This window comes from Lithobates pipiens, unplaced genomic scaffold (genome assembly GCF_037356315.1).
Source record: "Lithobates pipiens isolate NorthernLeopardFrog02 unplaced genomic scaffold, aLitPip1_a1.2 Scaffold_3, whole genome shotgun sequence".
Taxonomy (NCBI): domain Eukaryota; kingdom Metazoa; phylum Chordata; class Amphibia; order Anura; family Ranidae; genus Lithobates; species Lithobates pipiens.
The window spans coordinates 78,630,795-78,643,590 of NW_027507790.1; the positions used below are offsets into that span (position 1 = coordinate 78,630,795).

The 12,796-nt window shown below is 43.3% G+C and overlaps 1 protein-coding gene across 1 annotated transcript in view; it reads right to left on the reverse strand.

Moving 5' to 3' along the window:
• Nucleotides 1-1,303: 1,303 nt before the first annotated feature.
• The window catches only part of DNAH10 (dynein axonemal heavy chain 10), a 245,701-nt gene continuing 234,208 nt past the window's right edge, over nt 1,304-12,796 (reverse strand). The window contains exons 73-78 of the mRNA XM_077461854.1: nt 10,607-10,738; nt 9,503-9,714; nt 9,121-9,288; nt 8,633-8,813; nt 6,365-6,510; nt 1,304-1,521 (exon numbers count right to left, since the gene is read on the reverse strand). Coding sequence (XP_077317980.1) covers nt 1,375-1,521; nt 6,365-6,510; nt 8,633-8,813; nt 9,121-9,288; nt 9,503-9,714; nt 10,607-10,738 — 986 coding nt within the window. The 3' untranslated portion in view covers nt 1,304-1,374. The remainder of the gene's footprint in view (nt 1,522-6,364; nt 6,511-8,632; nt 8,814-9,120; nt 9,289-9,502; nt 9,715-10,606; nt 10,739-12,796) is intronic.

Consider the following 12,796-nt stretch of genomic DNA (forward strand, 5'->3'; position numbering starts at 1 on the left):
CCCCCTTTTTCTAATATTGCTTAGCCATATCCAGAGTGCGCCATATGACCCCTTGGTCTGTATGACACAGGCACGGTGGCAGATGAGAGTAGGATCCCAGTAGCAGAAGATGTTTGGGCTCACACAGACTCATGCATAATAAACCAGGGGGTGCAGTTTGGCATCTTCGCCCAGGACACTGGATTATCTTGCCAGGGGTGGTGCACAGTTTGGCATTTTCATGCTGGGCACTGGAAGACTTTGTGCACAGATTTTATAAATTAAAAGATAACTGCCAATACATTTTCTTCAATAAGAAACAATGTAATGTAAACAATGGAAATGTCAGAACAGAGGGTTCATCATGGTTGCAGTAGGTGGATGGGAAGGATTTAAGTAAGTTTTGCACCCATATAATTGAAGCTGTAGTCCATACTACAGATCAGTTAAGATTTAGGCGAAACCTTATGCCTCCACCATTCTTCAAAGATGAGAAACCACAGCATATTCTGCTTTTAATAAAAAAAAAGGATGCAAGCCCTTTTGTTAAACAGCAGTGATCTGCTCCATATTCTATGCTGTGTCTGTGTGAGACACAGAACAGAGAACTGTTCAACTGGAGTAACATGTTTTTGGTTCGCCCGTCACCCCCTCTCCTTTTTGCTCATTTGAGTGAGGGAGGAAGGCTGTTAACCCAGCAGGCTATACTCTGCATGGGCAGAGAGAGGCATGTGAACTGTCTACAGACAGGTCATATCCTGTATGCCAGGAATCTGCAGACATTTTTCATATTGAAAACGAACGCAATGGGGTTTATTTACTAAAGGAAAATCCACTTTGCACTGCATGTGCACTTGGAAGTAAAGTCGCTGTAGATCCAAGGGGGACATGCAAGGAAAATAAAAAACAGCATTTTAGCTTGCACATGTTTGAATGATAAAATCAGCAGAGCTTCCACTCATTTCAGATCTACCCCTTAGATATAGAGTGACTGCACTTCCAAGTACACTTGTAGTGCAAAGTGGATTTACCTTTCGTAAATAACCCCCAATCCCTTTGTTAATTAGGTGTAGCCCCTGCACCAGCTTCTATGTCACTCTGAAACAGAATTGACGTGGGTGGCACAGATAGACCTGAAACAGGTCTGTTATGGTAATGAGGTGCACAAAACTCACGCCAGTTTCCTGTGCCATTATGATTGAATATCAAGTTCTTTCAAATACATAAAATGCATAATACAATAAATAAGTACAAAATAATCAACTAAGTTTAAAAATGCTTTTTTATTTATTTAAAGTGCATATATATATATATATATATATATATATATATATTCGGTTTAAAATGTAAGCAATGAAAATATAAAAATCTTATTGTATTTACATTTATATAAACCTAATCAGAGTTGAGAGTGAGGCACACGCTTTGTAACACCCAGTGTGATAAATGTTTTGTTGTGTACAGATCAGCCTCAAATACCAAACCTACTCCCATTGCGTTTCTCCTCATGGAAGTGGTGTACACCGGTGTCCGGAACGTGTTCTGCAAAACACAAAAAAGCTATAAGAATAATCTGTACTGATTAATAATTGTTATTACATTACACTGTGTCAATATATGCTAGAAATTTAAATCACACATGGGGGCATATGCATAAAGCAGTGAATATGATATTTACCAAATATTCACCAGTGGCTAATCATGCCCTCTAAATGAAAGCGAAGTTGAACCCACCCTTCCGCTTTAAGCACTCCTAACCCCTTACATGCCACATTTGGCATGTAATTCTTATGGGGGGGGGGGTGCCTAGTTTTGAGTGGGACTTCCTGTCTTCTCTCCTCTCCTGCTTCAATACAGGGTACTTTTACCGCTTTCCTGTACTGACTAATTTTTAGCTTTCAGAACTGTCACACTTTGAATGACAATTGCTACCCTGTACCCAAATTAAATTTGAATAATTTTTTTCACAAAAATAGAGCTTTCTTTCGGTGGTATTTAACCACTTGCTGACCGCTGCACGCCAATATATATCGGCACAATGGCAGCGGTGGGCAAATGGATTTACCTGTACGCCGCCTTTAAGTGGCGGGGTTAGCGGGCGCTCCGCATACAGCGTGACCGTGCCCGCGGGTCCCGCAGACTCGGTGTCTGCCAGTGTCATGGAGCCACAGAACGGGGAGATGCCTATCTAAACGAGGCATTTCCCCGTTCTGCCTAGTGACATGACAAGGATCTACTGCTTCCTGTCATTGGCAGTAGTGATTGCTGCCATGTCAGTGGTAGCCCATCCCCCCCACAGTTAGAATCATTACCTAGGAAACACTTAACCTCTTGATTACCCCTAGTGTTTAACCCCTTCCCTGCCAGTGTCATTTACACAGTAATCAGTGCATTTTTATAGCACTGATCACTGTATAAATGACAATGGTCCCAAAATAGTGTTCAAAAACGTCAATGTGTCCGCCATAATGTAGCAGTCTCAATAAAAATCGCAGAGCGCCGCCATTACTAATAAAAAAATAAAAATAAAAATGCCATAAAACTATCCCCTATTTTGAAGACACTATATCTTTTGCGCAAACCAATCAATATATTTCCTATTGCGATTTTTTTACCAAAAATATGTAGAAGAATACACATCGGCCTAAACTGAGGAAAAAAATGCGTGTTTTTATATAGTTTTGGTGTAACGTTGCACAGCCACTCAATTGTATTTAAAGTGACACAGTGCCGAATTGCAAAAAGTGCTCTGGTCAGGAAGGGGGTAAAATCTTCCTGGGGCTGAAACGGTCAATCAATTTTTTCTTTTTCCTTTTTAAGCAAAATATAAAAAAACCCAAAGCCTGAAAATTAAAAAAAAAAAAAAAAAAAAAAAGTTTTTATTAGTTTTTGTCAGAAAATTTTGTAAATAAGCAATTTTTCTCCTTCACTGATGTGCGCTGATGAGGTAGCACTGATGGACACTGATGAGGAGGCACTAATATGCAGCACTGATGGTAGCACTTATGGGCAATAATAGGTGGCACAGATAGGCGGCACTGATGAGCAGGCACCTATGGGCACTTGCCACAGCTAATCACATGGTACAGATGGGTACAGCTAGCAACACAATTATACACAATAGATGGCATGAAATGACGCCATCCATTGTTTACAATTGTCATGTGAGCCTGTACACTGATCAGCCATTGGCTGCGTCCGATGGACAGCCAGTGACAGATCATGCATACTGCAAAAGCAACCAAAGAGTTTTTAAGGGAAAGAAGTGGAATGTTATGCAATGGCCAAGTCAATCACCTAAACTGAATCCGATTGAGCATTTCAATTGCTGAAGACAAACTGAAGGGAAAATGCCCCAAGAACAAGCAGGAACTGAACACAGTTGCAGTAGAGGCCTGGCAGAGCATCACCAGGGATGAAACCCATCGTCTGTTGATGTCTATGTGTTGCAGACTTCAGGCTGTAATTGACTGCAAAGGATTTTCAACCAAGTATTAAAAAGTGAAAGTTTGAAAAATGAGAGCGATGTTCCCTTAATGCTTCCTGTATTAAGAATTTTTTAGATAATTTTCAACTATAATTATTTGGAAACTCCATTTTCCCATCATAATTTATGTTTACAAATGTATGCTCTCTTAACATTATAAGAAATAGTCTCTCTAAGTTATTACCCTCATGACTAAAGAGCAAGATTAATTTATCCTTAGTCATATACCGTATATACTCGAGTATAGGCCGACCCGAATATAAGCCGAGGCCCCCAATTTACCCCCAAAAAAACTGGCAAACTTATTGACTCGTGTATAAGCCGAGGGTGAGACATGCCTGTCCATCCCTGTGTGTGTGTCCGTCCATCCCTGTGTGTCCGTCCATCCCTGTGTGTCCGTCCATCCCTGTGTGTCCGTCCATCCATCCCTGTGTGTGTGTGTGTCCATCCATCCATCCATCCCTGTGTGTGTGTGTCTCCATCCATCCATCCATCCATCCCTGTGTGTGTGTGTCTCCATCCATCCATCCCTGTGTGTGTGTGTCTCCATCCATCCATCCCTGTGTGTGTGTGTATCCATCCATCCATCCATCCCTGTGTGTGTGTGTCTCCATCCGTGTGTGTGTGTGTGTGTGTGTGTGTGTGTGTGTGTGTGTGTGTCCAGCCTACCTGTGTCCCGAGCCTCCGTCCCGTGCCTTGCCTCCTTGCCTCCGTCCCGTGCCGTGCCTTGCCGCCGTGCCTTGCCTCCGTCCCGTCCCGTCCCGTCCCGTGCCGTGCCTTGCCTTGCCTCCGTCCCGTGCCCTCTTCGTCGGCGCCTCGGCGGCCATTGTAAAATTCAAAAGCTGCGCCGCCGCCTTCGCCTGTGATAGGCGGAACACTGAATTTCCCAGCAGCCTGTGTTCCGCCTATCACGGACATCGTATCATCCTCGTCCGTAGTACGAGGATGATACGATGTCCGTGATAGGCGGAACACAGGCTGCTGGGAAATTCAGTGTTCCGCCTATCACAGGCGAAGGCGGAGCCGGAGGCGCGGCTTTTGAATCCTAGAATGGCCGCTGTCTGTCTGCTCGACACGCTGATCGAGCGGGCAGACAGCGATGACTCGAGTATAAGCCGAGGGGGGCACTTTCAGCCTCAAAAAAGAGGCTGAAAATCTCGGCTTATACTCGAGTATATACGGTAATATAATTACCGTATATACTCGAGTATAAGCCGAGATTTTCAGCCTCTTTTTTGAGGCTGAAAGTGCCCCCCTCGGCTTATACTCGAGTCATCGCTGTCTGCCCGCTCGATCAGCGTGTCGAGCAGACAGACAGCGGCCATTCTATAATTCAAAAGCCGCGCCTCCGGCTCCGCCTTCGCCTGTGATAGGCGGAACACTGAATTTCCCAGCAGCCTGTGTTCCGCCTATCACGGACATCGTCTCATCCTCGTACTACGGACGAGGATGAGACGATGTCCGTGATAGGCGGAACACAGGCTGCTGGGAAATTGTGTTCCGCCTATCACAGACAGGGAGGCGCGGCATTTGAACAGGGGAATGGGCGCCGACGAAGAGCGGTGATCCTGGGACGGGACCGGACGGAGGCTCGGCTCGGGACGGGACCGGACGGAGTCTCGGGACGGGACGGGACCGGACGGAGGCTCGGGACGGGACGGGACCGGACGGAGGCTCGGGACCGGACGGAGGCTCGGGACACAGGTAGGCTGGACACACAAGGCCACACACACACACACACACACACACACACACACACACACACACACACAGGGATGGATGGATGGATGGACACACACACAGGGATGGATGGATGGATGGATGGACACACACACACACAGGGATGGATGGATGGATGGACACACACACAGGGATGGATGGATGGACACACACACACACAGGGATGGATGGACACACACACACACAGGGATGGATGGATGGATGGACACACACACAGGGATGGACAGGCATATCTCACCCTCGGCTTATACACGAGTCAATAGGTTTCCCAGTTTTTTGGGGGTAAATTGGGGGCCTCGGCTTATACTCGGGTCGGCCTATACTCGAGTATATACGGTATACTGTACCTTAATATTATATATCCCTCTATCACTTTTGAACATGTTTCCTGACATAAAATTTCAATAAACCAATTTGACGGGAAAAAAAATTTAAGCTAAGTTATATGAAATCTAAACTACTCTGCTGTTAAAGTTCATACAATCCGATGAACCTTGTTATCGTGAAAGGAAAAATTAATAAATAAATATATTTATATATATATATATATATATATATATATATATATATATATATATATATATATATAAAGTGAAAGTTTGAGGGATGATTGTTAATCTGTCCCATTACTTTTGATCCCTTAAAAAGTGGGAGGCACATATACAAACTGTTGTAATTCCTACACTGTTCACCTGATTTGGATGTAAATACCCTCAAATTAAAGCTGAAAGTCTACAGTTAAAGCCCACCTTTATTTCATCCATTGTGGTGGTGCATAGAGCCAAAAAGATTAGAATTGTGTTGATGTCCCAATATTTATGGACCTGACTGTATGTAACTATGTAACTTTCTTGAGACATGTTGCTGCCATCAATTTCAAAATGACCTTATTTTTACCTAAAATGGTACATTTTCTCAGTTTAAATATTTAGTGTTTTATGTTTCCTATTGGGAATAAAATACGGGTTTATGAGATTTGCAAATCATTGAATTCTGTTTTTATGTAGATTTTACACAGCTTCCCAACTTTTTTGGAATTGGTGTTGTGGAAAGATTCAGAGGAACACAGCCATTTAAATACACATAAAATAAAATGAACAGCAACTGTGGTAAGGTACAGAGTGGTAAAAAGAGATTGTGAAATTTAACACTACCTACCTGTAATTTGAGGCGATGAGCTTCGATTGGAATAACCTTTAATACAGGCAACTCCACAACAAGTACTTTGGGTTTACTTTTAACTAAGCATGAATTCTCTATGTCCCAGTCAGCTCCCTCAAGGTATAAGCCTGATATGAAGCATCCTGCACAAATAATGAAAAGGTTTAAATTACATATCTTCTACGGTGTCTGCCTTCACATAATACAAAAATAGGATTTTTGTACTCACCATGTAACCATTTTCTCAAAGTCCACTAAGGAACACAGTCTTATAATGGTAAGCAACCAAGGGTTGTATTGCTGCCTACAAAAATGGACACCTGATACATAGAAAACTGAAGACCAGCCTCCTGGAAGCTGACCTTCATTTTTCTAAATGCCTGTTGTCCATTACTCCTCCCATCTCACACCAGCTCAGTTATATCAAAGAGTGCAAAGAGAAAAAGATAGCATATGAGGTGGCAATGCCAGTCCCTCAATGTATGAGAAAAGGATTTTACGATTGGTACTTTGAGAGGTCCACACCAGTGAAACTGAAAGTCTTACATGCTCAAACATAAACCTTACAGAAAGAAGTTTTATGAACTTTTAACATAATCATTTTGGACTTGCATAATGTTTTTTAGAACCTAGGTTTTAACAGTCAGGCCATCAAAGCCAGGACTCAAGAAGAAAGGTAGAAGATTGATCCTTGGATAACAAATCTGACCAATCTGGTAGAAGACACAGAGCGTCAGCTAACAGATGAACATGGTGTACCACACTCTGCTAGGCTATATGAACCTATAAAAATGCCCTCAGCCTTGATCCTTCAAAGTGAACAAGTTAAAGACTTCTGCAGAGGAAAGACATAGATCAGGATATACTCAACCTATGGCGCCACCTGGGCATCTGCTGCAAACGTTGTCAGATACTGAACCCTGAAGACAAACCAGCTGAAAATCTAGTAAGTCCATATCTGGTGTTCCCCAAAGCAGACATATGTCCTGGAACACCTCCCAATGGAGAGGGCGTGCCCCCAAATCTGGTTCTCTTCCCCAGAAATGAGCACCTCAGGGATCATTAGAATAGGACACTCCACCCAGTTCAATACAGACTTTAACTTTTTAACTGCAACACTGATGGAGCTGGCACACCTTCATGCGGAGACAAATTTGTCTGCAGGCTTTGGTCCTTGGTTTGCCAGGGACATTTAGAACCCTTAAGTCCAAGACCGTGAAGAAAGACTTGTGGATCCAAGCACTGGAACCTGACTTGAAGGAAGGATGGGAACATTTGATGCAGGATTGGAAGGTAGGATAGGATAGGAAGATGTCCCACTCCTGATGCCCCTGTACATGACAATTCAGTATCAATGAATCTGTCAACCCAGGGATTCAGGAAGTTCCCTGTGCATTTAATGTACACTTTGCAGGTGCTCTCTCCTCCAAGTGCTGCATCATCAAGCCAAAAGGAGAAGAAAGAGACAGGAAAATGAATATGGCAATTGACCCCAATATTGACCAGCCACCGGATCACAGTTTGACAGTTAAAGTGGTTGTAAACCCTTACATATACAAGTGATACACAGAGATGAAACAAATCCTACTACATATGTTGTACTTGTTTATTTGCAGCCATCTCTTCTCTACATTGTTTAAATTCCAGAATTTACACAGCTTTTCTGAGCTTCCAGAGGCAGGTGGCAGTCATCTGACACACACATTGCACAGGTCAGAGAAGAGAGCTGAGTGTAATCTGAGACCTGAGTGGAGGGAAGGAACACACCCCCTCTCTACACAATCTCATTGAAAAATATGCACAGCTGAGGCTAACAATCACAGGCTGTGCGCTGGAGGTCCCCTCCCCATCCCCCTGGATCCCTTTGGAGTCAGTACAGCCTGTCAGAAATGACTCATGCAGACAGCAGAGGAATGAGATTGTAGACAGAAATCCCACAGTGCTTTGGATTGAGGCAAGAACACACTATAGACAGATATGCTTTGTTCATTTTTATGTCAGAGGTTTACAATCACTAAAGAAAGAGCTTGACTGCTCAAGTGGCCAGCTTTTAAATCTAAATAAAGCACAGCCCAAAAATTATAGAGGAGGGTTCTCCCATGTGGTTAGCATGCAAAGTTACAAGGCAAGCCATAAGGCAAGCCCTGTAGTAAAAAAGAAAGCCTCAGTAGTTGTTATATACAATGCAAAACACCTAAACATTCTTTCTTATGTGAGTACACTACTAATGTAAAACAATACCAGGGACACATTTAAAGGACTAACCCTGTCCAGCTCTTTCAGTCACTTCTTCAGCTGTACGAAACTTGGTAACCTGAGTGTACAATGTGGAACGGTCAAGTGGCCAGCCATTCTTCCTGCAGGTGGCTTGAACAAGAGCAGTTAGGTAGGATTCTGGGATATGTAGACCTGACAGCCACATGACATTTGGCTCTCCTTCAGTAACCTGAAACAAAAAGAGTAATTATCAATGAAACACACACATGAAAAGCAGCTTTTAATAAAAAAAAAAAAAAAAAAAAAAGAACAGAACAGAGAGAGAACAATGAAGAAGAACAATTCTAGAGCAAACTTTACACGTTGTCAAAACATTGTATTGTCTAGTATTAAGTTTTTGTAAGCCATCAAACACCCTGCATTTAGTCTTGCAAAAGAGCTCTAGTGATGATGTACAAAAACATTCAGGCTGGGACACATTGAAGCTACACTGTTAGAATACATAAGATCTGTACTGCATGAGATGCATATAGTACCCATGATGTGTACTGATTGTAGCGTCTTCTGAAGTGAATCATCCAGTTTCCCAAAGACTTCAGTGTATCAGGAGCCAGTCTTCTCCATATGTTTGGAATCTGACCATTAAAAAGTGCTCGGGCTACGTCATCTAACTCATTGCTCATTCCAACTTCCCCAGCCAAAGCCTACAGATATAACAAAACATTGTAATTATATATCCATAAACACATCATTAAGATATTTTAAAAGAACTAGCTGTTTGATGGTTATCTATATAATACTGACAAAATCAAAACTTGTCCGAATGGCTTAGAAATATAGCATAGCTGAAGCTGTAACAGAGCCTAGGAATGACGAACAATAAAGGAAGTTGGACTCCAATAGCACTACATAACTCACCCTCTGCAGTTCAGCAAGAGACCTGGACATACGGATTATCAATTTGTTAAATCTCTCCAGTTCCTGTAACAGTACCACTGTGGTGGGTGAGATGTCCAAGCCAAAACTCTTTCTAATTTGATCCAGATCGAATATTTGGGGCAGTTTGTTTTCAATGTCTTTTGCCACTTGCCCAATGTACTCATCACGGCTGATCCCTAACCCAGATTCACCTGCAGGAATGATGAGTCAGTGTTTAACATTGTGATACTGGTATCTATGTGTTACAGCCATGTTAAAGTGTTCACAGGCAGTGTATAAAAGTCATAATGTAATTGACAAACAAAATGATGTATGATGTCTGCACCAGTGTTAATTTAGTCGACTAAAACTGTCTAAAACATTTTAGTCGACTAACTTAATACCATTTTAGTCTTTAGGAGCACCTTAACATCAGCATATTTTGTTAACCTTGAAACATTTATACAGGTTATTGATCTTTCATAGCTGCTGTAAACATAAAGCTATGTTTCAAAAAATGTGGAACAGGATAGGACTTTAATTGTGCCTCAGAGAAGTATAGAGAAATAGAATCAAATGCTGTATTTATAGAAAAATAAACACATTTTATTGTCTAAAAATCAGGTTAAGATACATTACAGTCTTTATGATGTAATTTGAATTCAGGGTGTGCAGGTCCCCAATAGTTAACAAAGATATGGCCTACACATTTTGCAGACAGTTCTGCTTCATCAGGGCTTTGAAAGTAGCACAATGGGACATCATATGAAATCTACAAATAAAATATTAATTAATACTACATACTACACCCTGAATTCAAATTACATCATAAAGACTGTAATGTATCTTAACCTTATTTTTAGACAATAAAATTAGTTTATTTTTCTATAAATACAGCATTAGATTCTATTTCTCTACACTTCTGAGGCACAATTAAAAATCCCACCGTGTTCCACATTTTGAAACATCGCTGCATATTTTCCAGGGATGGTGTCTCTGTAGATGTATTAGTATCCCACGTTCACCCCACCCCTACACGTATGCTGTAAACATAAGCATAGAATGCAAATGTAAAAAATTTACAAGCAGATCCAGTTGAGTTACCTGTTTGTGGCTGAAGCTCCAGGAGGTGAGACCACATATCCCGAGCTGCTTGCGTGTAATATCCAATTTCAGCATTTGAGTTAAGGCCAAATACTTCAGGGGTGTTGGCCAGTGGAAGAGACTCTATCTCCTCTGTTAAATAAAAGACATTCACATTAAATATGCAAGTAATTTTACGGCGTGACAGACATACTGTACATTTCAACAAATACTCCAGATCAAAACGCCCTTTACACAACATAGGTTTGCAAATTAATATATACACTTAAAGCAAATGACCTTCCTCTGCACTCCATACTCCTTATGGTCCAGGGCATTTATATGGGTCTACCAATTTGCAATACCTTTGTCATTATTTATGATCCTGAAAAAGTAAAACAAACTTTAATATTACACTTTTTTTTAAACGTAACCAGTAGTAGTTTTAAAATGATTACTAAAACAAATCTGCTATTTGTCCCATTTATAAAGTCACAAAAAACATGTTTCTGATACAAAACTGAACAAAGTTATTTAGAACTGAATACAGATTTTTAAAATTGTGTGCATCATAGGAAATAGAAATGTACAGAGGCACTTCACTCAAGAAAAACCATGGTTTTAAGTCATGCCAGTAAAGCCAGCGACCATTAGCCCTAGAATGACAAAACGGTCCTTTGGGGCAGAAGATCCTGACTGAGCCCACCAAGCGTTTGCCAGATGTCTTAATGCAGTTTTTAATCCAAAAACAAAGATGCAACATATTGCAGCTTACAAATCCTTAGATGTGGTGGCATTAGTTCTCTTTTTTCCCTTTATTTCACCTGGTGGTCCTGCCAGTAACACACTTCCTGTCCTAGAGTCAGGCTTGTACTGGCCATCAGGACCACCGGGAGTTTCCTGGTGGGCCGATGGCTCAGTGGGCTGGTTTCAGTGACAGACAGCCTGTCAAAGAAATGGCTGCGCAGCCATTAATTTGAGCACATTTGTGTACTGCCCAGGGCCGGCCCAGGCGACAATTTGAGAGTTGTGGCAATTCAGGGGTGGATTGGGCCAGGATGGTGGGAGTGTGCTGTGAGCTTCAGTGTTCAGGGCGGCTTCTCTGCTGCTACCGTAGCTGCAGGTTTCTTATTGTTGCTGGCCTTCCCATCACCTGTAGCACAAGGCCAACAGGCTTTTGGAGCACTTTATTTTGCTTTGGCTGTGATAGATGTCAGATAGGTCACACTGGTGGGCGGGGACAGAAGTCCAGCATGCCTGAGCGAGCTTGTGGCACACGCTGCTTCTCCCGCCCCTTTGTCTCTGCCCATGTGCTGCATTTATAAAGAGGAAGAGGGGGGGGGAAGATTAAACAAGCAGCCGACAGCCATATTAAAGCCGCTGACTGTGAGCCCCCCCTGGACCATCCAAGTGAGTGAGCTGAGCAGTGTCACTGACCAGACCCTGATTCCTCTATCTGCCACCCCCCCTCTCAACAGTGGCAAATGACAAGCTGTATTTGGTGGCAGTCGACGGTGGCAAGTGACACACACTGCATCTGATAGCAGGTGATGGTGGCAAGTGACACCTGACAGTGGCAAGTGACGCGCTGCATCTGGTAGCAGGTGACAATGGCAAGTGACATACTGTATCTAGTGGCAGTCGACGGTGGTAAGTAACACTCTGCTTCTGGTAGCAGGTGACGATGGCAAGTGGTACGCTGCATCTGGTAGCAGGTGATGATGGCAAGATGACAATCCGGCTGTTGGTATGCCAGTCCGCCGTACTTTTGAGATGAGGGGACTTTTCCCACGCGGAGAAAAGTCCGCGCATTTTGAGCGTGTCTCCAGGTAGACGGGGCCAGCAAAGGAGGCGTCGCTGGCCCTGTCACCTGGTATGGACTTAAAGGGGAACCCCAACGCCGAAAAAAAATCGGCATGGGGGTCCCCCCAGGTCCACAAAAGACCCTTGTCCGAGCACGCTACCCGGCCGGCCAGGAAAGGGGGGGGACGAGCGAGCGCCCCCCCTCCTGAGCTGTACCAGGCCATGTGCCCTCAACATGGGGGGGTGCCTTGCGGAAAGGGGGCCGCGCGGCCCCCCCACCCCAAAGCACCTTGTCCCCATGTTGATGAGGACAAGGGCCTCTTCCCGACAACCCTGGCCGTTGGTTATCAGGGTCTGCGGGCGGGGGCTTATCGGAATCCGGGAGCCCCCTTTAATAAGGGGGCCCCC